Genomic DNA, 26,494 nt, shown 5'->3' on the forward strand with positions numbered 1-26,494 from the left:
CTACCATGCCCAGCTAATTTTTGTATTTTTAGTAGAGACAGGGTTTTACCATGTTGGCCAGGCTGATCTTGAACTCCTGATCTCAGGTGATCCACCCACCTCAGCCTCCTAAAATGCTAAGACTACAGGCATGAGACACTGTGCCCTGCCTTAATTCTTTTTTTTAAGACAGAGTCTCACTAGTGACAAATATTTCTAGTAATTCTATCCAGAGATTTAGATTGTACCTTTTAGTGAGGAATATACGCTTTTGTGCTTTTATGTATGTTGTCTCATTCAGTGATTGACAACTGACAGCCACCTGGGTAAAGTCAGCGGGACACAGATGTTCCTGCCTCACATACTTCAGTTCCACAAGTGCTCTGTGTTCACTTATTTCACCCCCAACCACCAGGTGTGGGGAGATGGGATCTAAACCCAGGCAGCTCTGACTCCAGGGTTTGGGTCCTTACTGATTTCTCTGTACCTCCCTGTGACACTTAGATTTTCCCTTCACAGGTGGGTTATAACTGAATAAGACAGGGGTTCATCACATGGCAAAGTACTGACAGAGAAAAGATGTTAGAAGCCATTCATTTTTGTTCTGCTGATTCTTACTGCAATATTGTCCCAGATACTGCTAATGAAGGACATTCATTCTAATGTATCCACTATCTTCTGTGGAAAAGAAGAACTAAAGCAGGTCATGTGAACCTCAGACATAAGAGTTTAGATGCTATTTATTTCATGGACAAATACTGAGCAATACTTCAGGCTGGATTTTCATTTTTGCCAATGGAACCTGTGGAAGAACTGTTTAAGGTAAGGGTTTAAGGTGTTCAAAATGATGCCCCCCCATCCCACCCCATATTGACTGTTTACCAGTGTGAGTGTTGTTTTACTGATTTCATTTGGCATGGGTTGTGTTTGTAAACATGGGTTACAGGATAACATCAGTCACCAATAAAATGTTTCTAAATGAATAAAAGCACAAAATGGTTTACCTCTCTCTAATCCCACGATCTGATTTTTTAGGGTTTCTTTGTGCTGTTCGACTTCTGCCTTTTGATCTTCAATGTGGTGCAGTTTCTTATGGATTTGTTCTCTGATTTTGTTGAGCTTCCCGATGTCAAGGCGCATTTGGTGGACTTCTTCCTCTTTGGCCTGTAATTAGTGAGAAAGAATTAATGAGACACTTTGTAAATGAAGAGCCAGGAACTGGATGATGGTAAACTCAGAACGAATAAAAGGAAATTCTTCCCATGGCAATGTAAAGTTGTTCTGTGAGATTAAATCAAGCATACACAATTTGGTTTTGAGAGAAATTTAAAAACTCTGTTCACTGAATAAAATATGTGGTTATGTTTTATATTTTATAAACTAAAATAATAAAAGACTGAAAATTTTGTTTCAAGTCACCATCTGAAATGGTTTTGCTGTGTCCCCACCCAAATCTCATCTTGAATTCCCACGTGTTATGGGAAGAGCCCAATGGGAGGTAATTGAATCATGGGGTCAGGTCTTTCCCATGCTATTCTCATGATACAGACTAAATGACTAAGTCTCACAAGATCTGATGGTTTTAAAAAGAGGAGTTCCCCTACACAAGTTCTCTCCCTTTGCCTGCTGCCATCCACATAAGATGTGATTTGTTCCTCCTTGCCTTCCACCATGATTGTGAGGCCTCCCCAGTCAAGTGGAACTGTAAGTCCAATTAAATCTCTTTCTTTTGTAAATTGCCCAGTCTTGGGTATGTCTTTATCAGCAGCATGAAAATGAACTAATACACCAACTAATTGTAGAATCAAATAAGATAAGAATGCTAAGTTATATGTATCAAAAATATGTGAATTTTGTATATAGTATTTAATTAGCAATTTTCATGGACTTATGAAGTGATCTCTCTCAGAAGGTTATTAACATGCTATAAAATATTCAAACACTCTTTTGGACTCACTGGGCCATTGTAGGTCAATTATATACACTAGAGAAGGGGTCCTCCTTCCTCAAAGTATGTTAGTCTGTAGGTATACATATGGATAAGTGGACCAGATATTTCATAGTATGAATAGGCAGTCTATAAAATGGCAAACAGTCCCCAAAATAATCCCAGCAAAGAAAAGCACCTGATTTTGCCTACAGATTTCAAGCTTTCCAGATTTTGGAAATTTTAATTAAATTCACTTTTTAAAAATTTTGCCATTAGAAGTGACTGGAAAAGCAGCTGGGATTCTTTTGCAAACAAAGGTTAGCAATTATCTCTGCTCATAACAATGAAGAGACTAAAATTAGCTGTTCATGTTATCCTCAGATTATTGCTAGAGGCTGAATCCCATTAGGCTCATGATGTAATAACAGAAATAGTCCATCTTTCAAAATGCCCCATTCATGCTATCAAGGGAAAGAATTAATGGCATGAGTCTTTTTCCTTTAATTTTACCTTAGGGGCTAATATATTATTTTGACTTAAGTAGTCATCTCATCTCTGCTTTAACTTATTGCATTCTCATAAAGAATGGTTTCAAGTCTACCCATTCTGGGCTGTTTTAAAAGTTTTTCAGCGTCAGACCCTCAGACCCTATAGGGTTCAAATTAGTTGATGTTAAGGCCTCTTCCAATTCTAAGATGTTCTAATTCAGTGGTTAATCCAGACTCCACAGTTAGACTTCAGAAAAATCCTGGAAACCTCTCCTATTTTGGGGATGCATGCAACACAAGATGTAAGATATGCAAATAAGTGTGTGCATGTGTGTATTACCATCAGCTTCTCAAAAGAGATTGTGATACAAAAATGTTATGGTTCTCAGCCCAAATCTATGTATTATTCATACACACACACACACACACACACATACACTTTAAGTTATCGGGTACATGTGCACAACATGCAGGTTTGTTACGTGTGTATACATGTGTCATGTTGATGTGCTGCACCCATTAACTCGTCATTTACATTAGGTATATCTCCTAATGCTATTCCTTCCCCCTCTCCCCGCCCTACGGCAGGCCCCAGAATGTGATGTTCCCCATCCTATGTCCAAGTGTTCTCGTTGTTCAATTCCCACCTATGAGTGAGAACATGTGGTGTTTTATTTTCTGTCCTTGTGATAGTTTGCTAAGAATGATGCTTTCCAGCTTCATCTATGTCCCCACAAAGGACATGAACTCATCCTTTTTATGGCTGCATAGTATTCCATGGTGTATATGTGCCACATTTTCTTAATCCAGTCTCTCACTGATGGACATTTGGGTTGGTTCTTGCTAGACCACTCTTTTTACATCCAGTATTCTAACATAACCAGAGTGGGGAATATAGATTTTTTCAGAATTAAAGTGACAAACATAAAGCTGCTCTGTTAAGCAGGTAGGTGTACAATATATATCAGAGTATAAATTGTTATCTAAACTTAATTTGCCAGCACTCTTCAATGATAGCAAGGAGAAGAACAGGAAATCTGTCTCAAAGTATACCTTGGACAGAAGTGGAAATCATGATTCCACAATCCTGTAAGTAAATACTAGGTAGTATCAGTCTCTCCCTCAACCATTCCATCCCACCTTCTCCAACAAGTAGTAAACTATAATCTGAAATTTTTTGCTGTTCACATGTATGAATGGATTTCTTGCTTTGAGCAACTGGTTTCTTGCAAGGCTAGTTACAGAGGTAGACATCTGAGCTCACTTTGGAAACCATTTGCATAACGATATGATCAATAATCAGGTTTGCAATTTTATAAGAATGGAAGCCATCAAACTCTGCTTTTGGGCATAAAGCAATCACTATAGGCTTGCACCTGCCTCTGATGTGTCAAGGCACTCAGTAGAGCCAACACAGGTTATCCAACCGAGGGCTCCAATTGCCAAGGCAAACCTGTGTTAATAGGGAATGAGGAAGGAAGAGCTAGGGAACAGACATGTGACTTGGTGTTTACTTTGAGCTCCAACGCCTTCTGTTGGTTTTCCTGGGATAGCTGCTCACAAACCAAACTGTGCTGCTCATTCTCTTGCTGAAGTTTAGCATTTCTCATCTGAAATTGCTCGAGTTCCTTTGCAGCTCTCTCATTCAATATCTGAAAGGGATGGAATGAGCTGGTTAATGCTTTTTAATCTGATTACAATACTTGTATATACACACAGGGGGCCCCACAAACCTCCTGGGAAGATAACAGTAACCCTGAGTTTTTGTCTTTGTAGAAATTGTTCTTTATCCCCGATGAAAGCACTAACGCACTCAAATATGATGAATGTTAAACGGTTGAGGAAAATGACGCCTTCTAATGAATAACACAGTGAGCATAATTTTTTTTCTGAGAGCCTTGGGAAGTCTTGTTCACAGGTGGTGGATAAATATTTTAATGCCTGTTTGCCATTTGGCAGGCTTTGCATACGCAACAATTGCTATAATCATTGCAAATGAGCTAGAGATTCAAACGGATTTTATAAGCTGTGGGGCTTGGAAGCTACATCTTCAGAAGCAAATCCTGCATTAAAATCCTGCAACATTTTCATCAACAGAACTGTTCACTAACACCAACACAGAGACAATTTTCTTTTAATCTAACTTAAGTCAAAACCATGGAACAGCAGCGGAGTGATTTATGTCTGCTTGAGTTCAGTGTCAGCCAGATTTTCCTCTTCTCTGCCTTGACTATCCTGAGCAGATATGGTTTTATAAAAACAAAGGATTATATCTTGGGGGCTCATTTCTATTGGGAGGTGGAGGGATAGCAAATGAATTGCAGGATAAAAATAGAAAGACAGCTTAAGTAATGTCTGCAAAATATAACTCCCATGCACACAAAAATTAAGCATGAAAAGAATCCAACCAATTGTCCATCAATAGGGACTAAATAAAATGTAACTGGCTATGCTAAAAATGAAATTGTGTTTCATAGGAGGATAGTTTTTATCCTGATGTCCAAAAGCCTCTCTCTTATGTTTCATGCTCAAAGAAGTCTCATGTTTTTCTGCTGGAGGCTGCACATTGTGAATTATCTATTTGACTTCTGGCTTTACATAAAATTAATAGAGCAATGGACAAAAAAAGGTATACTTGTATCTATTTTTGAGTATAAAACTGCTATACGACTTGACAAGTCTTTGGAAACAAGCTTCCTGAGGAAAACATATTTAAGAAAAGACTTTTCAATTAAATGAATTGCTTCTTTAAGAAATGAGAGAAAACATAATACAATTACCAATACTTGTGTCACCTTAAACTGCTATAATAGAGAAAGCGTTAAAAACAGTCCCATAGTAAAAATAAATAAAGACTGACCATAGTTTGCTAAACTTGAAAATAAATTAAAAATAAACCTGTTGGCCGGGCGCGGTGGCTCATGCCTATAATCCCAGCACCTTGGGAGGCTGAGACAGTTGGATTACTTGAGGTCAGGAGCTCGAGACCAGCCTGGCCAACATGGTGACACCCTGTCTCTACTAAAGATATAAAAATTAGCCAGGCATGGTGGCGGACTCCAGCTACTCGGGAGACTGAGGCAGGAGAATCACTTCAACCCAGGAGGTGGAGGTTACAGTGAGCTGAGATCATGCCACTATACTCCAGCCTGGGTGACAGAGAGACTCCATCTCAAAAGAAAATAATAATAAAATAAAATAAATAAAATAAAACTGTTAAAAATAAATTGTTATACTCACCCAATGGAATACTGTACAGCAATGAGAGTTTATGGTCTACTGAGCTCTGTCCAGTAGAGCTTTCTGCAGTGATGTAAATGTTCTCTGTCTGTGCTAATATGGCATTGACTAGCCACCTGTGGCTACTGAGTACTTGAAATGATGCTGGTATAACCAAGGAAATGAATTTTTAATTTAATTTCATTTTAATAAAGTTGAATTTAAATAGCCACTTGTTGCTAAGGGTTACCATATTGGGTGTCACAAGTCTATAACTACATGGCAACAACATGACTGAATCTCACAAACAGAATATAACAGAAGTTAGACACAAAGAATATATCCTGTAATATTTTATTTCTGTAAAGTATGAAGACAGGCAAAACCAAACTCTGCTTAGAATTCAGGATAGAGGTGGTACTTTAGGGGGAGAATGACTAAAAGGGAGCACAAAAGGGCTTCTGGGGGTGCTGGAATGTTCTGTATCTCCGGCTGGGAGCAGGTGACCAAGATGCGGTTGAGTGGTTAAAATTCATCAAGCTGACTTGTGACATATACACTTTTCTATATGTGTAGTATAGGTCAATAAAAGGTTAAAAGGAAACTTATTAACCTGTTAGAGCTGGAAAATTTTAAAAGGGGGGCATAACTACCTCATAAGAGCCATTCAAAGACCAAATTGCAATGCTAAGTTTTACATCATCACCACGAGTAGTGAAGGGAATTTGCTGCTTTCCAAGAGAATTCAAAATGCACAAATGGGTGTGAACAAAGGTGCCATTCTGGGTTTTTCTTGTTTTTTTAGCAAAGGCCCACACCCAACTCACCTTCTGCTCCTTCAGCTGCTGCTCCAGCTTCTGAAGTTCCTCCTTGCTCTTCTGCACATACTGCTGCAAGGCTTTTATTTCTGTCTGCCTGCTGTCCATGTCTGTCTGAATCTGCTTGAGCTCTTTCTCTAGTTTTTCCTTCTTCCGGAACTCCCTGGAAGCTTCATTCTGACGTTGCTGGATTTCTTGTTGGAACTAGAGGGTGCGGGAAGGACAAGAGAGAAAGAGATGAGCCCTGACCATGGCAGGCCTCAGCCAGTCAAACCCCACCCTGCTCTCTCAGGTCTGTGATTGTCAGGGCAGTCACTTTGTAGTAGCATTTCCCCTATAGGGCAGACATCCTTGAGCCCCAGTGTTCAAACTTTTCAGGAATATTCTATACTGTTTCTCGGGGCCTTGAAACCAAATGACTACTCTGATGGTGGGCAACAAATCCACAAAGTATGGTACAAAATCAAATACATATGGAAGCTCAGAGTTCTAGGGGCATTAAACATGGAAAGAATTCATCCGATTCTCTATCAATAGGGATTAAATAAAACGGGACTAGCTACCCTAACTATAAAATTGTGTTTTGCATGACCTTGGATATTGCTAAAGAGAGCACTATACGTTTATCTTGATGTCCAAATTCTATGAAAAGCATTTTTCTTATCTCATGTTCAAAGAAGTCTCACGTTTTTCTCTTGGGGACTGCATATTGTATATGATCTATTTGACTTCGGGCTTTATATAAAAGTGTTCAGAAGGAGTCCACTAAATGGCTTTCTAATAAAAAATAAATAAATAAATAAGAAGGGCCAAAGAAATGACTCCCACCATCCCCAGGTGCTGGGCCCCTGGCCTTCGTGGGGATCATCTTTTTGAGCCAGAACTGTAAGTAGGGAGTGCCTGCCTCAGTGACTTCTCAGACAGAGCATGCAGAGAAAGAACAAATCAAGTCGCTCAATTCAAGTAAAGCTCCTCTCCAGAGAACAAACTAAAGAGATAAGCAGAACTGAGGATGCTTCACTTGGGCACAAGGGGGTAAATTTGAGAAAGGAACAAGAAGGGAATAGAGACTGTGGAAGGACAAACATCCTCTGGAAGGAAATCTTCCTTCTTCTTGCCCTCCATGGCAGACCTGACTGATGGTGTGTTCAGCCTCCTCTTTGGATCGCTCTGTTTCCTGCTGCTGTTCAGTGGTCTGAGCTAGCGATTCTCGTAATTTTACCACTTCTGATAAGAGCTGGTCTCTCTCCTTTGTCACTTCTTCTTTGAACTTCAGTAAATCTCGGATGCTAAATAGGAAGAACATAGGAGTCAGACTAAATGGCCACCTGCTCAGGGGTCCTTCATATCATTCTCTGAGCTCATTTTCATGAGAAAGATGTCAGGTCAATGATTAACACTATTCAGGCATTAAAGAGAAAGATCTTTATGCCATGATATGGGATCAGATTGTGAGATGTTAACTGGAAAGAAGTACTAAAGATAACATGCATAGTATAATTTATTTTTTTATCTTTAAGAAAATACAATGTCTATTCATGCATGAGAGTGTGTGTGTGTGTGTGTGTGTGTGTGTGTGTGTGTGTGTGTGTGTTTTACAGAAGCCCAGAAAAACATATCACTGATTATCTCTGAAAAATTTAGGGTGGAAGGTTGTGGAGGTTGATACTTTCCACACCTCTGTATTACTTGAATTTGTTACAATAAGACTATGTTGCTATTGTGAACTCTGGTAATTAATCCTAAGCAGATGTCAATTTAGGAAATTATTTGTTTAATATATCCACTGGAGGGCTATGATCACAGCTATAAACTCTAGAATAAAACATAAACAGAACCAAATAATATGCTTTGCTAGTTTTCTATCCATTTACCCAAAGAGATTAGTTTCTCCCAAATGAATGCAGCCCAGATAAAATGTTACGAAGAACAAAATTGGGAAAATCATTCATGATGTCCATTTTTGGAGGTTATGTGACAATATTTATTGATTTGAATTGTAAACCAGTTACCTCCAAATTTCAAAAGCCATTCCATATGATTTGGCACGACTTTCTGCAGAATTAGCACTTTGCAAGTGGAAGCTCAGTGTCTGATACGACCTCTGCAGCAGAATGAATGTAGAACAAGGCAGTTCTTGGAGCTGAGAAGGCAGAGGAGAACTTGCACTGCAGACTCTTGCAGCTGACAGTCATCAAATGACTGCTCAAAACACAGTAATTTGACAAAATGTATTTACCAACACCTCTGATGTAACAAATGTTTAATAAGGAAACTTTAAACCTGCACTCAAATTCTACTCCAGAAATAAAACCTCAAATTCTAAGGTTACTATGAAGACAGACAGTTACGCCTGGGCACACTGTTAAAGATAAAATTATGGGCTGGGTTCTTTCTTCAGTTCTCCTCCTCACCCTCTTCCAATGCTTGTTTAAAATGCCTTGTATCTGAATCAGTTCCCTCGCATTCCTCTTCAGTAGTTGCTCTGAATATGCTTGACTTCCTTAACGAGAAGATAAAGCCCACACTACAGGCATCATATTTTCTGTTTTTATTTCCTATTCCCTGTCCCAACACCTGTACTTAGAACTATCTGTCAATGTTGGATCAACGCATCAAAAAAACATAAGAAACTTAAATAGCAACATCAGATCTGGTTAATTTCCTTGGTTGCCCAAGGAAGTGTATGTTCATTCTTGATTCATTCATTGATGCCATGTTTTGCATGCCCCATACAGTGCTGGGCTCCTGGAGGGGATATAAAGGTGTCTTCCTTCAGGGAGTTCACAGCCTAGTGGGTAGAGAAGCACATCAACAAATAATTTTCAATACAATCTGATCAGTGCCATACTGGAGGTAAATGTTGGGTCTTATGGAAATAGAAAACATAGTGACTTTCTGTGTGGTCATTGGAGTCTGGATGTGGAGAGGATGTTGGAAGAGTGATGCTGATGGTGATGAAGTTAAGACAGTGTTTGAGATGGGTCTTAAAGGAGGCATAAAAGGTGATCATGGGGAGAATGGAAGAAAAGGCATTCTGAGCATGGAAAGCAGCATGTACAAAGGCATGGAGGTGTGAGCAACTTGATGGGCTGGCACGAGGCTAGAGAGGCTGATTGGGGCAGATTCTCAAAGGGCTCTGGATGACACATTCAAGAGTCTGGGCTTTATCCTTTGGGTATGGGTAGCTATTGAAAGTGTTTATGCTGGGGATAGGTGCACATGTGTTTCAGGAGCCTAGATTTGGTAGCAATGATGGAATAAAGAAGGACATGTCTTCTGCAGTCAGGGAGACCAGTTAGGAGGCTACTGCCAAATCTGGCAGAGAATAGGAGGCCTGAACCAAGGCAGTAGCACTGGTGACCAGAAGGAGTAAAAGGCCATGCTTAGAAGACCAAGTCCACAAGACAGTGGCTTTAAGAGATGGAGGAGCAGCAGGAGGGAAGAGCAGCTCTGTTTTCTGGCCTAGAAACTGAAGGGTGGGAGGGATGGTGATGAGATTGATCATGGGGAGTAGGTGGGAGAAGCTGGGACTCTGGGCAGAAAATCAGTCATTTATATTCTACACAAGTCAAAGAGAAATAAATAAACCTAACATCTTATTCATTTTGAAACTATACTACTGAATTCCTATGGAGTCAGAAGTTTAAGATAACCACGAATTAGAAGTTCTTAGGTGTGGAGAAAAGAGCATTACTTAAAATGCAATAGACAGAAAACAATCTCTGAGAACCCAATAAAGAAGAGTTTTGTATCACAGAGAATGTTCAAGAAGACACTGGCAAGCCCCAGGCTGTCTATTGAAGGAGGCCTCTGCAAAGGCAAGTTCAACATACATCAACAAGGCTATGACCTACTTGCTATCCTGGTCCATTGACAGTCCAGACCCTTGCTCAACTAGTTTGGTCAGGTTCACTATTTCCTCTTTCAGAGCAAGAATCGTCTCCTTGGCCTTCTGCTCTTTGTCATAGGCTGAGTCCACCATCTTCCAGGCCTTTTCAATTTCCTAGATGGGCCATAGGATATCAGTGAGAAAGACCAAACTGGGTTCTAGATGCAAGATAAACTAGCAAACAGAATAACACCATAACCACAGCGTAGTTGTATAAAGGTGCATTGACTAAATTGTTTAACATGAGCTAGTCAATAGTGAATAGCACATTGAAAGAGGAGGACTGGACTGGACATGGTGGTACAGGCCTGTAGTCCCAGCTACTAGGGAGGCAAAGGCTAGAAGACCTCTTGAGCCCAGGAATCTGAAGCTGCAGTGAGCTGCAATCATGCCACTGCACTCCAGCCTGGATGACAGGGCAAGACCCTGTCTCGAAAAAAATAAATAAATAAAAATAAAATAAAGTAGGGACTGGCAGAGGGTATTTTTTCTTGTGTAGCTAAGTGTGGCTACAAGGCTCACTTACCGCAAGGTTTGCAAAATTAGAAGGGAAAGTTTATGTGCTTTCCAAGTCCAGATATTAAAAGGAAAAACAGTTAAGTTTTATCACATGAGGAATGATCATAGATCCGAGTCCTAAATTGACAGACTGAATTAAACCTCTCGATAGATTTGTAAATAAAAAATACATTTTATCATCTGGTCCCAAGTGAGCTCCTAGTGGCATTGTGAGCTTTAGAACAACCCACACAATGCTATTCTTTACTGTTACCTAATTGTACCAAACAACCTTGGTAATTCCCATTTTTCAGAAACTCAAGCCCAAGCCTTCTCATCAAATGCTTATATATGGGAAAAACCCATAACAGGGAATGGAGGCAATGACCCACGCAGGTTTGGCTTCCTTACTATTATAAACTGCAATGTGCAATATTGACATAAATACTTAAAAGTGAATTACAGCAGTTCCAGTAAAGGAGCAACAAACAGTAAATTTTGCAACATGACATAATTTGGATGTATGTCCCTGCCAAAATCTCATATTGAAATGTAATCCCCAATGTTGGAGGTGGGGCCTAGTGGGAGGTGATTGAATCATGGGGGCGGATTTCTCATGAATGGTTTAGCACCATCCTCTTGGTACTGTCCTTGTGATGGTGAGTGAGTTCTTACGAGATCTGGTCATTTAAAAGTGTGTGATTCACACATATGTTCATCACAGTGCTATTGACAATAGCAAAGACTTGGAACCAACCCAAATGCCCATCAATGATAGACTGGATAAAGAAAATGTGGTACATGTATATCATGAAATACTATGCAGCCATAAAAAAGTACAAGATCATGTCCTTTGCAAGGACATGGATGGAGCTAGAGTCCATTATCCTTAGCAAACTAACACAAGAAACGACAACCAAATACCACATGTTCTCACTTATAGATGCGAGCTAAATGATAAAAACACATGGACACCTAGAGGGGAATAACACACTGGGGCCTTTCAGAGGGTGAAGAGTAGGAGGAGGGAGAGGATAAGGAACAATAACTAATGGATACTAGGCTTAATACCTGGTGATTAAATAATCTGTACAACAAACCCCCATGATACACGTTTACCTATGTAACAAACCTGCACATGTACTCCTGCACTTAAAAGTTTAAAAAAAAAAGTGTGTGACACCTCCCCTCTCCCTCTCTTGCTCCTGCTCTGGCCCATGTGAAGCATCTGCTCCACTTGGCCTTCTGCCATGATTGTTAAGTTTCCTGAGGCCTCCCAAGAAGCTGAGCAGATGCCAGTGTTATGCTTCCTGAACAGCCTGCAGAACCATTAGCCAAGTAAGCCTCTTTTCTTTATAAATTACCCAGTCTCAGGTATTTCTTTAATGCAATGTGATGACCAACTAATACACAACAGCTTTGAGTTTTAGGCTACCACTTAACTTTCTTGCAAAATTCTGTCAAGTAGAATGTGGGTCTTTTAAATAGATAAGAACCTATAAGCTTTCGGTTAAAATATTCCACTTGTATATTGACAAGGAATAAAATGGGTGGAAAAGAGTATTTAATGTAACAAATTCATGGTCACTATTACATTAGACAGATTACCTTGGGTAACTATAGCAAATAATTCAGTGATTCAAAGTAAAATGTCGGTTTGTGGAATATTTGTTATGTAGCAACCATATGTGCTATATTTAGCAACACAAATGAAAGATATTTACATTTAAAAAAGATTACAAAAGTTTTATCCAAATCAACTTTACTAATTAGATTTTAATCCATTCATGACTTCCATTTCCAGATTTTGTTTGTATGTTTTGGGGTTTTTGTTTTGTTTTGTTTTTTGAGACAGAGTCTTGCTCTGTTGCCAAGGCTGGAGTGCAGTGGCACAATCTCGGCTCACTGCAACTTCCACCTTCTGGTTCAAGTGATTCTATTGCCTCAGCCTCCCAACTAGCTGGGACTATAGGCACATGCCACCACACCCAGCTAATTTTTGTATTTTCGGTAGAGACGGGGTTTCACCATGTTGTCCAATCTGGTCTCCTGACCTCAAGTGATCCATCTACCTCGGCCTCCCAAAGTGCTGGGATTACAGGCATGAGCCACCACTCCCCGCCCATCATCAGTTTTTAAATTTGCAATGAAAAAATTTTTTTCCATTATAAAACAACTTAAAGCCTTCTTATATTGGTTTCTCAGCAAGGATGGAATAAAGAAGGACATGTCTTCTGCAGGCAAGGAGACCAGTTAGGAGGCTAACATGACAATAAATTTTAAAATAGCACTTAAAAGTGAATAGTTTCTAAGATAATTGATAATCCATATTTAGTGCTGGACTTGGAAATTCATTTGAACTGGGTGGCATCTAATTGCATGATATCAAGGCAACTGTCTAAAAATTTTATAAATTGTTTCTCATATTTAGGGTTTTAATTATGTTTCAACCTCTTATCATCATGAGTCAACAAGGAACGTTTATATTTTACTTCAAAATAATGCAACACATTTAAGGATGAAAAAAATCTAGTGTAAAACAAGGCAATACATCCTCAGTATCCCCAGACTGAATCTCTGTTCTCCTATTATGAGGAACTGGGAGGATTGAGAGGAAAGAAAAGGGGTGCTAGGAAGAAAGGTCATGAAAACTACTACCTGGGAATTCTCAAGGCAATCTTTACTAAAACAGTGGAAAAAGCAGAAATATGAAAATATCTTTAACAGTTAAGCTATCATCATGAGGTATTAAATTACTCATCATGCATCAAATAAGACATATTGAGATTCCAAATATTGAATTTACTTATCTCTAAATCTTTTCTCAGAAACCAAGCCAGTAAGATTCTCCATTATTTTCTGCATGATATGATTCACCTAGGCTAAAAAATCATTTTCTTTGAAAATGAACATTATTCCTTAGGCTTAATGAATATAAAATCATGTAAATTTTTACCTAATAACTCATTTACTACCAGCCTAGAGGTGCCAATGTAATGAGAGAATGATGTTTTAAATTCAGGTTCATTCCATTTCTAGAAGATCACTGACCTTCTTTAGGGATGCAATGGTGGTCTGATCATCCTGAGAGAGCTTAAGGGCAGTGGCGACCTTTGCGGAATTCACTACAATCTCTGCATTTAGCTCTCTGCATTTGGCCATCAGACGCTTTTCATTGTCATAAGACTTTTTCATGACAGCATGAAGCCTCTCATATTCAATCCGAAATTTGTCCAGACTTTTGTCTCCTGAAAGTTCATGAAGAACTCCCTGAAAATCTCTTTCCATTTCTTCAAATGCAGATTCTTCCAGGACTTGTTTTTCGCCCTTTTCCTATAGAAAAAAAGCAGGGATGGGAAAGGGCATTGCAACATCTACATCATTACTATCAAGGAATTACTGCTATTATCTCTGAATGAAACACCTCCATACGAGCAAAATTAAAACCACAGATAAGCAGAAAAATTAAGATTATATGAAAGGAAAGGTCCTTGTTCAGACCCTGATGCTTATGTACATATATATGTGTGTACACATATATACACACATACATACACATTATACATTTATATTTACATTACATATACATACATATATGCATTGGAATATGTATGCAGAATATATATGCATTAGGATAATAACAGTTCCCACCACATGGTGTTGCTAAGCATTAGATTAAATGAGATCACTGATGTTAAACACTTAGCCAAATGCCTGGTAAATAGTAGGAATTCAATGAATTTTCAGAGCTGTTATGATTATTCCAACCCTAGTCTCTTTTCATTGGGCCCTGTTTCTTATTGCCCCTAAGACTGCAAAGGGCAGCGGGGGTGGCCACGGTGTGTTGAGGCCAGACATAGGAAGATCTTGGCATAGATATCATGAAATCACATATACAGTGAAACTCATCTGAAATATGGACTTGTCTCCCAAAAGAGATTCCATCATTTTTATCCCTCAGAAATATAGGCTAGGTCATGCCCCACAGTGTCCTAAAATGCCCCTATGCAATACTCATGGAACTTTTCCACATTTGCTTTCCATGGTTAGATGGGAAACAAATTATTGAAAAATATAAGCCCAGACATATAGATATAATTCAAGCAAGTCTGGCTATTACTTAGATGAGAACCTAAGAGTAAGTTATATCAGAATTCTTCTTTCTCTACTTTTCGGGGTTGAACCGTGTCCCCCAAAAAGGTATTTTGAAGTCCTAACTCTGCTAATCTGACCTTATTTGGAACAGAGTCATTTAATAAGTTAAGATGAACTCAGACTGGAGTAAGCCACCCAGTTTGTGGTGCTTTGTTATGGCTGCCCTAGCAAACAAATCCACCTACTCCTTGTTATGTACAACACAATAATGAAGAAGAATGGGTGTGGTTAATATATTTATTCATTCATTGAGCAAGTATTTACTGAACATCTGCCATATATAAATTCTGTGATGGATTCTGTAAGAGATACCAAGATGAAGAATAAACAGCTTATCCATAGGGAATTTATACTTAATTCCTGGTGGGGTATGAATGCAGTTAATGAAAGCATAGAATTTGATTTGATCCCTACCATAAAATGTATTCAAAGTTCTCTATGAACCCACAGAAAGAGAATTATTCCCAGCAGCAAGAATAAAAAAAAAAAAAAAAAAAAAAAAAAAAAAAAATCTTAGAAAAGAATTGGCATTTGAGCAGGCCCAGAAGGAAAAGTGGAATTTTCACAGGGGAATATGGAGAAAAGGGGCATTCCCAGCAGATGGCAAAGCTTGAGCAAAGCTCAGTGCCAAGCAAGTATCCAAGCTGGCTAAAGAATAAGAGGGATGAACGGAACAGAATAGAGTCCAGAAATAATGCGGCACAGCTACAACCATCTGATTTTTGACAAAGTCAACAAAAAAGCAATAGGAAAAGTATTCTCCATTCAATAAATGGTGCTGGGATAATAGGCTAGCCATATGCAGAAGATTGAAACCGGACTCCGTCTTTATACCATATACAAAAATCAATTCAAGATGTATTAAAGACTTAAATGTAAAACCTAAAACTATAAAAACCCTGAAAGATGACCTAGGAAATACCATTCCGGACATAGGCCCTGACAAGCATCTCATGACAAAGATGCTAAAAGCAATTGCAACAAAAACAAAATTGACAAATGGGACTTAATTAAACTAAAGAGCCTCTGCACAGCAAAAAAAAACAAAAAACAAAAACAAAAAACCAAAAAACCAAAAAAAAACTATCAACAGAGTAAACAGATAACCCACAGAATGGGAGAAAACATTTGCAAACTGTGCATCCAACAAAGGTCTAATATTCTGAATCTATAAGGGACTTAAATAAAATAACAAGCAAAAAACAAACATCCCCATTAAAAAGTGGACAAAGGATATAAACAGACACTTTTCAAAAGAAGACATACACACAGACAACAAGCATATGAAAAAAATGCTCAACATCGCTAATCATTAGAGAAATGCAAATCAAAACCACAATGAGATACCATCTCACACCAGTCAGAATGGCTTCATTAAAAAGTAAAAAAATAACAGATGCTGGCAAGGTTGTAGAGAAAAGGGAACATACTCTGCTGGTGGGAATGTAAATTAGTTCAGCCATTATAGAAAGCAGTGTGGCAATTTCTCAAATAACTTAGAATTACCACTTGACCCAGAAATTCCATTACTGGATATATACCCAAAGGAATATAAATCATTCTACCATAAAGACACATGCATGCGTACGCTCATCACAGCACTATTCCCAATAGCAAAGACATAGAATTGACCTAAATGTCATCTACAATAGACTGGATAAAGAAAATATGGTACATGGGCCGGGCACAGTGGCTAACACCTGTAATCCCAGCACTTTGGGAGGCCAAGGCGGGTGGATCGCCTGAGGTCAGGAGTTCAAGACCAGCCTGGCCAACATGGTGAAACCCCATCTCTACTAAAAATATAAAAATTACCTGGGTATGGTGGTGGGCACCTGTAATCCCAGCTACTCGGGAGTCTGAGGCAGGAGAATCGTTTGAACCAGGGAGGCAGAGGTTGCAGTGAGCCGAGATTGTCCACTGCACTCCAGCCTGGCAACAGAGTGAGACTCCATCTCAAAACAAAAAAGGAAAAACATAGTACATATACACCATGGAATACTACTCAGCCATAAAAAAAGAATGAGATCATGTCCTTTGCAGCAACATGGATGGAGCTAGAGGCCATTATCCTAACTAATGCAGGAACAGAATACCAAATACATGTTCTCACTTATAACTGGGAGCTAAACACTAAGTACACATGGACACAAAGAAGGGAACAGACACTGGGGCCTACTTGAGGGTAGAAGGTGGGAGGGGTAAAGAACTGAAAAATTACCTATCAGGTACTATGCTTACTACTTGGGTGATGAAATAATCTGTATGCCAAACCCTTGTGACATTCAATTAACCTATATAACAAACCTACACATTTATCCCTGAACCTAAAATAAAGGTTTAAAAAAGTCTGTGCACATTTTAGAAAAGGATAAGAGGTATGACAGGGAGAAGGAAGCCAAGCACTAGCGAGGGAGTTAGAGACACACAGTGAAGACACTGAATTACATTCCAAGGAGTATGGATTGCATTATTCTGCAAGCCACAGGGAACCACTCAATACTTTTGAGCAAAGTAGTCATAAGGCTTGCAAGGTCTTACTTACATTTGCAACATTATGTTTTAATATTCTACTCTACAAAGGGCCTTGGTATCAACACTCTCTTGCTAAAAGAAACCAACTGAAACAATCTCTAGTCCCAATAATAAAGTAAAATTTCAATTCACCCTGAAGATTTTAAGGAGTCTAGTTTACCTTCTATTTGACAAGCCTGTCTTGCCCAATATGGAGAAAGTCTACATATTTTTGGTTTTCAAAAACACTTGTACTATTAATTAAATCTCTAATGATGACATGCAAGCAAAACACAGTCTTTGTAAATTAAAAGAAATGTAGAGTCACAAGCATATCTATAGCATTTTGTATAACAACTTTAGTATTAATTTTAAATTCACATAGGTTTTTCTTCCTGACTGAAAGCAGATTATTGCAAAGACCACAATGTAGTAATTCTACAAAGGAGGAAAAACCATATTAAGGAAATACGGTGTTGCTGCTGCTCTGTACTTCTCCCTTGTTGATGCTAAACATAAGCACACACAAAAATTTATCACTACAATGTTCTTGGTTCCATCCCTGTAAATGGTATTAATGTCAACACCTGATCAGCAGCCTAATGATTTGTTTGCAGTCCAAGTTTTACCTGTTTACTTAGCACAGGAATGGAAAAATACCAAAGAAGGAAAAGTTTTGAAGAAACTTTTAGGAACAAAAGAGATTTGTTCCTATTGTTATTAAAAGTATATTACTTTTAACAGCAAAGGAAAAATAATCTCTTAGCTTTGGCCAATAAACAGTTGATATTTCCACTGTTATAGTATATAATAGTATCTGTTTCAGAAGCATGAAATCAACATGAACCGATCAGAAAGGAACTGTGGCATTTCTTTATTCTTCACCTATTCACTGAGTGTTTGCTATGTGCCAGGCACTGTCCTGTCCTAAGTTCTGGGAATATCAATTAGTGGGGAGAAGGAAAAGGAAAAAGGAAAAGAGAACTGCAATATAAGGTGAGGCCAGAGGGAAAATAGAGAATGGTGAAAGCAGAGGCGAGAAAGTTGGCTGAGGTCAAGTAAGAAGAAAAGCAGAAGAAAGGAAGAAGCGAGAGGAGTAACAGAAAGAGGGAAATGGAAATAACTAATCCATAATAGTGGAGGAGCTTCTGAGGCCGGCATCTAGGCAGGGTTCCTCAGAGAAATATGCAAATATATCCTGAATAGGGCAGAGCCAAGGAAATGAGGGGTCGGTGCCTCTGGGAGGCTGGGGCTTTCCTACTGGGAATGAAGAATGAAATAAACAAAGATGACTAGTGGGAGAAAAGAGGAGAAAACACTCAAAAGCAATAATGGGACAATAAAGAACTAGAAGGAAGAAGAAAGGAAATGGAAAGAGAGATGCAAATGACAATGGGTAATGGGGAGAAGTGATGTGGTCACAGCAGCATGGATGTCAGAGAGAGATGAGAGTGATGGAGACCAGGAGTGAGGAAGACGGATGATAAGAAAGAGATCGTATGATAAGGAAAGGAAGGAGGTGTTGATCACAGGAAGATGGAATTTATAAAGCTAGAGAAAGAGGAAAAGCAATGATGAAGGGATGTGAATGGTGCAGAGGAAGCAAGGGAGTAACTAGAACGGGGTCGGGGGTGTGGAGCATGATGGTGCTGAAAGAAGATGGGGCTTGGGCTGGCTTCATGGGAGTGAAAACTGGTCAGTTGCACAGGGCCCCTTGCTCAGAAAGGTCCCATTCTTGGTTGAATGCTCTGTTGTTCTGTCTTAAAATTCGTTGTAATTTTTTAAGAGATTTTGTGTTTTCACTTTGCATCAGGCCTTGCAAATCATGTAGCTGGTCCTGGCTGGAAAAGACCGTGGGATGGGTGATAGGCAAAGGGCTCTGATGGGGCCATGAAGGATTTAGGTAGGCCAACAGTGGATGGGGACTGTGAATGGCAAGTAATGACAGGGACCCGAGGCTCTTGAGGTTATAAATGAGGGGGCTGGGGGGCAGGCAGGGTGTCATTGAAGGGTTGCAGAAATAACCCCTCATTAGAGAGGCTGAAAATGGGGTGTACTGTAATATGGGGTAGTGGTGGGGTGATACAAGATGTTAACACAGGAGTCAATGAACACACAGGGCAGTGGTGTTGGGCAGAAGAGCCTTAATGAAGATGTGTGACAGCAGGTGATCATATATTAGGAAATCAGGGTGTGACAGGTGGACAAGGGCCATTGATTGGGATAACAGCAGGCATCTGTGAAGCTTTCTGCCAGGTTTCTCCTGTGAGATAAGACATCTCCAATATTTCTGCGTGAGCCTCTCTTGAGGTATCACTCCATGACTAAAGATCTAGGGCTGGGTGCATGTCACGTGTGGATTTCAGAATTCACTAATTTCCTACCACACTTAGTATAACGCCGATGCCACAGTGGGGGTAGGGGGTGTCCACACAATTGAAGGAGAAACAGGAGGTAAAGGGACCAGAGCCAACGGAGAAAGGCGGGGGAGTGAGTAAGGGTGCAGACAGATAAGATGTTGATGGGGGGGGAATATTGGAATCACCGTTTGTAACAATCATCAGCAGGAGAGGGACAATGGGGAGGGGTCAAGGGAGAGGCGACAGAAGGGCGCTGACTCCTGACCTCAGCCATCCTGATGCTCTCTGGGGGCGGCCTCAGAGGCTGCTGTGGAGATCGCAGGAGCTGGGCAGGAGTCTGGGAAAGATGCTAAAGGCGCGACGCGCTGTCTCTATCTCCCGCCCCGAGCGGAAACCCGCGCTCGGCGCGTCGTCCCGTCGCCTGGCAACCGACACGCCCTCTAGGGGCGCTAGCGGGAATTCGAAAGGGGAGGAGCTTCTGAAGCTGGCACCTGGGCAGGGTTCCTCAGAGAAATATGCAAATATCTCCCGAATGGGGCGGAGCCAAGGAAATAAGGGAGCGGTGCCCCTGAGAGGCTGGGAGGAGTCCCACAGTGCGAGCAGATGGAGACACCCAGGAGAAAGAAGTGAGCGAATGGGAAGAGGCCATCCAGAAAGGACGGTGGGGGACACCCGGGAGCCAAGCATGGAGAACCGAGGACTAACGCTTGGAAGGAAATGTGGAGCAGAAGTTGCCGGATGAGGGAAGGACAGACGGCTACTCTCTGCCTTCTAAAACAACGAGGAATAATCTCACTTCCAGTCAGTTCAACCCTTGTAAAACAGCTACTGTGTGCAAGACACGGAGGGACAGCTGAAGTAGAGAAACCACAGATGCTGTCTTCAAAGGATTTAATCTAATATTAGTGGTGAGAAAAATAGGGTGCAGAGCTTAAGGCATCCTGGAAAAACGTATGTAGCACCACATCACGAAAATCTTTCTTCTGGGATCCCACTCCCAAAACCGTTTCTTCGCCCTCTTCTCTCCCCTCTGCCTCCACTCTTTCTGGACTTCAGGTACAAATAGTTGAAATAATTATACTCCTTGGTTCGTGAAATGTGTAAGACTCCTATCTGGTTTTATTTTCTCCCTTTATCCCCACCTCTACGCCCAACCCCTATCCTCAACCCCATAGGTATTCATGCTACTGTACTTCCATATGTATTTTGGGAAATGTACAGCATTTTATCAGTGTATTTTAAAAAATGTTTAAATAATGCTACTGGACTTTGGAGATTATCTTATTTTCTACTTTTTTCACTCAAAATTCTTTTTAAGGACGTGTCCTCGTTGCGATTGGCAAGCATATTCTAGTTCATTGCTTCTGAGTACTGCACAGCGTTTCAGAAGGGGCATCTACCACACTTCACTTCCATTCCCGAGGTGTTAGGTAACAAGGCTGCCTCTAATTCTCCAATACATCAAGTAATACAGCCACGATCGTCCTTGTCCGTGGTCCCTTATGGACCTCTGCGCAAATTCCTCTGAAATATATGCCAACGAGCAAAACTGTTAAAGTCATAGGGATGCACAGGGACATTTGCTTATGCAGCTGCGTCCTGCACAAACACATCCAACCATGGGGCAATGGAGGCTGAAAAACAGCCTCTACTCTCTTTCCCATGTCATGTGCCCTACTGGAGGAAGGTGTGCACTTTTTATTCTCACAAAATCTCTGTACCCCAGCCAAGTCATGAACCTAGAAGGCTGTAACTATCTAGAGGGTGTGATATTTTCAAACTCATCTGGCCAGAAGTGAACAGTTTTCCAAAAGCACAAAGATGTCCAACAGCCTAGTACAAGCCCAGGGTATTTACCAAGCACTTTAAGATTGTGTACCAGAGTTACTACCCTAGGCTGTACTCCAGTGTGTTGTACAAGGGTTTCCGTCCAACACTTCCATCCATCCCTTCCAGAACGTAGTGGGTCTTTTTTATTAAACACTCATGAAGTGTTTAGTAAATGCCAAATACTATTCTAAGTGCTTTGCAAATATTGACTCATCTAATTAGCTAATTTTCTAATTTCTGTCAATATGATGAAAGTAGTGTAAGTACATTTTTTGCTTTCATTTTCACTTCTCTAACTACTAGTGAATTTTTTGACCATTTCTTTATACATTCATAGGCTACTTGAGATTCCCTTCTGTGAACTGCCTTTTCAGCGTCTTCGTCTATTTTTCTATTGGTCTTTTTTCTTTTGATTTGCAGACATCTTTGAGAGGCCTGGACATCAATCTGCTTTAGAAGACTAGAAACTCTGCCTTTATGTCCTTAAGGGAACAATAGTCCTTAATTTTGATACTGTGGCTCTTTAGTTCTTTTTTTCCTCTATAGTTTATATAGTTTTTGGTATTATTTAGACTTCCTTAACCCCAATGTCATAAAGGTATTCACCCATCATTTTTTTTCTATCTATTAGCTTCATAGTTTTACTTTGTTACATTCAGTTATCTAATCAATCTGGAGTTCTCCTTCCCATATGGTGTGAGATAGGGATCTAACTATATTTTTCTCCATGGGGTGAGCAAATTTTCCAACAACTCATGTCAAACAATCCATTCTTTCCAAATTGGTTTAGGAAAGTTTTCAAATAGACATGAGTATGTTCTGAGCTCTCTGGTTTGTTCATGTGTCAGTAGCACAGGGTTTTATCACTGTGGGTTTTTAGTTAGTCATCACGGTTGAAGTGCAAGTCCCCCATTCCAAATTCTTCTGTGTCAAGATTGCTTTGTCTATCCATGGACCTTTATCCTCCCTTATAATTTTTAGAGTAAGTTGGTCAAGTTTATGAGAACTGTGTTGGATTGATAAATTAATTCAAGGAAAATTGACAACTGTGCAGTGACATCTCATTCATGACCTGACACTATATATCTGGTGAACAAAAAGAGGGAAATGTGGCTGAGTCATAATATGCATGGAGGTTGCTGGAGAGGTGGCGGATGAACTGGAGAGGTAGGCTGAACCACACTGTAAGCCAAGCTAATAGAAATGAGCTTGAAATGGGACCAGCAACCCAGCTCAGGCTGCTTTGTGTGTTCACAGGAAACCTGATTACACATTGGGACCATCGGCTTGTGGGACTGCCATGATCCAGAGAAACTCCGTAACATTTCTGAAGGTATATAACAAAAATAAAGACCTAGAGGGCGCTGGTCACCCATATGTTGCACTGATGTCAAGTGCAGGGCTGTGTGTCTTCCCATGTCCAGGGGATCTCCTAAAAGAGATTTCATAAGCAGGTGGCCTATATAGGTGACAGCAATTCAATCCAGTAAACAATTTTTAAAGAACTTACTGCATGGTAGGCACAAGGCTGCCCACAGGAAGCACCAAAGTGACTATGGCAGTCCTTTGCATTCACAATCTGTATTGGGGGAAAGACAGAAGGGAACATCTACAGTTAATTCTAACGCAATATGATGGTATAATTTAGTATATGCCATTTTAACAGAAAGCACAATGGGAGCTCAGAGAATCTAGATACTGATATCTGAGACCTTACTTGTAGGAGGACAAAAAGACCCAAATATAAGCAATCAAAGAACCACAGGAGGTAGAAAGGCATGTGACATATTCAGCTCATAGGAAAGAGATGCAGGGGGCATCAACAGAGATGGATGAATGGATGAAAGAATGGGTGGTTGGACAAATCAATTTATGCTGATGAAACAAAATGTTTGATTTCCAATTTTCTGGATTACAGAAGACTAGTCACCACCCTGCTCCCCTGTGCTGTTGTAATAAGAAGAATCACTAGGTGGCATTATAGTACCAAAAGTCCTCACCTTTCAGAGCCTCTAGGAGAAACACACCCAACAAGATCGCGTCAGCCCCTAATTTAGACAAATGAGTGCTTCTATTCATCTCATTTCTCATTATATCCACTTAATTTATTTCTTGAGCACTTACTATATGTCCAGCCCTATGTTGCATATTATGGAGAGAGAATACAAAAGGAGTTGAAGACAGGATCTTCTCCCTCAAGGAGCATAAGGAGAAGCAAAACGTGCATGCCAACACTCCCCCATAAAAGATTTTCTGACAACAGTCCAAGACAGGATATACTAAGCACAGAAATGAGGATGTCAGTAAATAAGGTCCCGTGTAATCTGGCCCTTTTGACTTTCTGGTGCCAGCTCCCATCACTCACTCCTTGTTACACTGGTTCTTTCAATTCCCTGGATAGCCATGCTCTTCCCCACTGCCCAGAATTCACAAATGCTGATCTTCCTGTCTGGAATACTTGACTCTCTCTCTTTCTCTCTTCAGCTTGCTGGCTCCCATCCATCCTTCTTTCAGATCTCACTTCTTCAGATTACTTTCAATCTCACTTCACCAGACTACCTTTTCCAGTATTGTGTATTCTACTTCTTGCATCATCCCACAATGGTAACTAATGCCTAGTCACGTAAATGGTTGCTTAACACCTGTGTTCCTTACCACGCTGTCAAACTACAGGAGCACTAAGATGATGCACATCTTCTTCACCCCTGTCTCCACTGGTGTTAGGGGCTGAATTGTGTCCCTCCAAAATTCATACGTTAATGTCCCTATGCCCCCTACTTCAGAATGTGATAGTGTTTGGAGATAGAGCCTTTAAAGAGGTAATTAAGTTAAAATAAGGCCAATCAGACTTGTATCTTTACAAGAAGAGGAAAATTGGTCACACAAAGAGACACCAGGTATGTTATGTGTATACACAGAGGAATGACAGTGAAAAGGAGACTATCTGCACAACAAAGAGAGGGGCTTCAGAAGAATTCAAACCTGCTGACACCTTGATCTTGGACTTCTAACCTTCATAGCTGTGAGGAAATCAATTTTTTGTTTGTTTGTTTGTTTGTTTTGTTTTGTTTCAGTGGGGAGGGGTTTGAGACGAAGTCTCACTCTGTTGCCCAGGCTAGAGTGCAGTGGCACAATCTTGGCTCACTGCAATCTCCGCCTCCCAGTGTAGCTGAGACTACAGGTGCGCACCACCACACCCAACTAATTTTTTATATTTTTGGTAGAGACAGGGTTTCACCATGTTAGCCAGGTGGTCTCGAACTCCTGACCTCAAGTGATCCTTCCGCCTCGGCCTCCCAAAGTGCTGGGATTACAGGTGTGAGCCACCATACCTAGCCTCAATTTTTGTTTGCCACCCAGTCTGTGGTATTTTGTTGTAACAGCCCTAGCAAACATAACCAGCCAGCACTCTGCTGAATGATAACTGCTCAGCGAATCACTACTGAATGAGTTCTAAAGTAAGGAAGCCCAGTGAACCATGACATCTTAAAGAAAGGTGCATGGTAGACATGGTTCTTGAACTTGACCTTAAATGATATGTATGAGTTAGAGACATGGAAGGAAGTAAAAAGAATCTCAGGTATGGGGAACAGCATTGGGCAGAAACCTTCAAGGCAAGAATCCAAAAATCCTGCTTTAGGCGGGGTGAGGTCCCTATCAGGTATTGGTGGACACTAAAGTTGATAAGAGGGCATGGGTGAATAGCAGAGAGCCTTGGAAGGATAGCAGAGAAGTGTCTCCAAACTCAAGGACCAGGGACAGTCGAGGACACACCCATTTGTTCTGCCAGATAGCTCAAATATATGATCATGAGCTATACGACTTCTGCAAAGCTCCTTATTTAAACCTGGATATAATCGCCTCGTCGGTACCCTCCTAGAACTTCTCAGTTGTGTGTTGTAACACAGTAATAAGAACAGTATTATATACCCAGTGTTCACCTCTTCAACAGCACCCAGTGCAGATATGAAGTAAACCTCCAAAAAAGCAGAAACACTGACTTGCAGGCCTACATGTAAATTCCTAGCCTGTAATGCAAAGCAATTGTGCCTTAACAGAAATCTACCTCTCTAATAGATCAGAGAGGTCCCAGAGGCTAGTTTGGGGGTATCTGTATCATTCACAATCTCCTCTGAGATTATTAACTCCCACCCAGAATTACGTGCCTCCCTGAAGCCATGATGCTCTAAGCCACCCTACCTACCTCCCCAGGGCCATAGCTGATGGGTCAAGGGGGAGACCTGAACCACATGAAGCCAATTCTGTTATTTTTCCTGGGAATTTATAACAGGGACCAAGAGCAAGTCAATCGTTGCTCAGGTCTGGAACTGAATATGTGAAGCCCAGGAGAGGCAGAGAAAGGCAGGCGGCTGTATGGAGGGAAGAATAAAGCAAATAAATGAGGGGAATCCAAAGACCAAAAACAGGAAGCAAAAGATGGGGGAGGGAGCTTCTTCCTGGTGGCTGATGCCCTGTGGGAACCTGGTGGCAGTCCCTTGAGAGACCCAGCAACATCAGCTCTCCTGGATTCTGCTAGATACTTTGTATCCTCCTAACAAAATCACCTTATTTGTTTAAGCTAGATGAAGTGAGTTTTCTTTGTATATATCAAAAATGAAAAAGAAACTTAAAGCCTGCATCAACACAGATCCTGTTTGCACAGGCATTCTTGTGGCATTGCTGGATTTAGTGTCTATGGAATCTAAAACTACCTAATGACATGATAAAACTGCTCCTGTCATCATATCTAACATTTTCCTCCAGACTGTTAGGAAGATTAAAAGCCCACGTGTTACAGAAAATTGTTATCA

At 40.4% G+C, this 26,494-nt stretch overlaps 1 protein-coding gene across 2 annotated transcripts in view; it reads right to left on the reverse strand.

Moving 5' to 3' along the window:
- CFAP58 (cilia and flagella associated protein 58) overlaps positions 1–20,272 on the reverse strand; it is a 108,862-nt gene extending 88,590 nt beyond the window's left edge. Inside the window, exons 1-7 of one of the 2 annotated variants that reach the window (XM_017851646.1) lie at positions 20,119–20,272; positions 13,876–14,157; positions 10,292–10,440; positions 7,567–7,723; positions 6,444–6,638; positions 3,912–4,049; positions 984–1,143 (exon numbers count right to left, since the gene is read on the reverse strand). In XM_017851646.1, the coding sequence (XP_017707135.1) occupies positions 984–1,143; positions 3,912–4,049; positions 6,444–6,638; positions 7,567–7,723; positions 10,292–10,440; positions 13,876–14,157; positions 20,119–20,127 (1,090 nt within the window). In that variant the 5' untranslated portion in view covers positions 20,128–20,272. Of the gene's footprint in view, positions 1–983; positions 1,144–3,911; positions 4,050–6,443; positions 6,639–7,566; positions 7,724–8,446; positions 8,509–10,291; positions 10,441–13,875; positions 14,158–20,118 lie in introns of those variants that run through there. The other variant, XM_017851647.1, reaches the window with a different exon arrangement.
- Between the last annotated feature and the right edge of the window lie 6,222 nt (positions 20,273–26,494).

Source organism: Rhinopithecus bieti, unplaced genomic scaffold (assembly GCF_001698545.2).
Source record: "Rhinopithecus bieti isolate Rb0 unplaced genomic scaffold, ASM169854v2 scaffold_31787, whole genome shotgun sequence".
In the NCBI taxonomy this organism is placed as follows: Eukaryota; Metazoa; Chordata; class Mammalia; order Primates; family Cercopithecidae; genus Rhinopithecus; species Rhinopithecus bieti.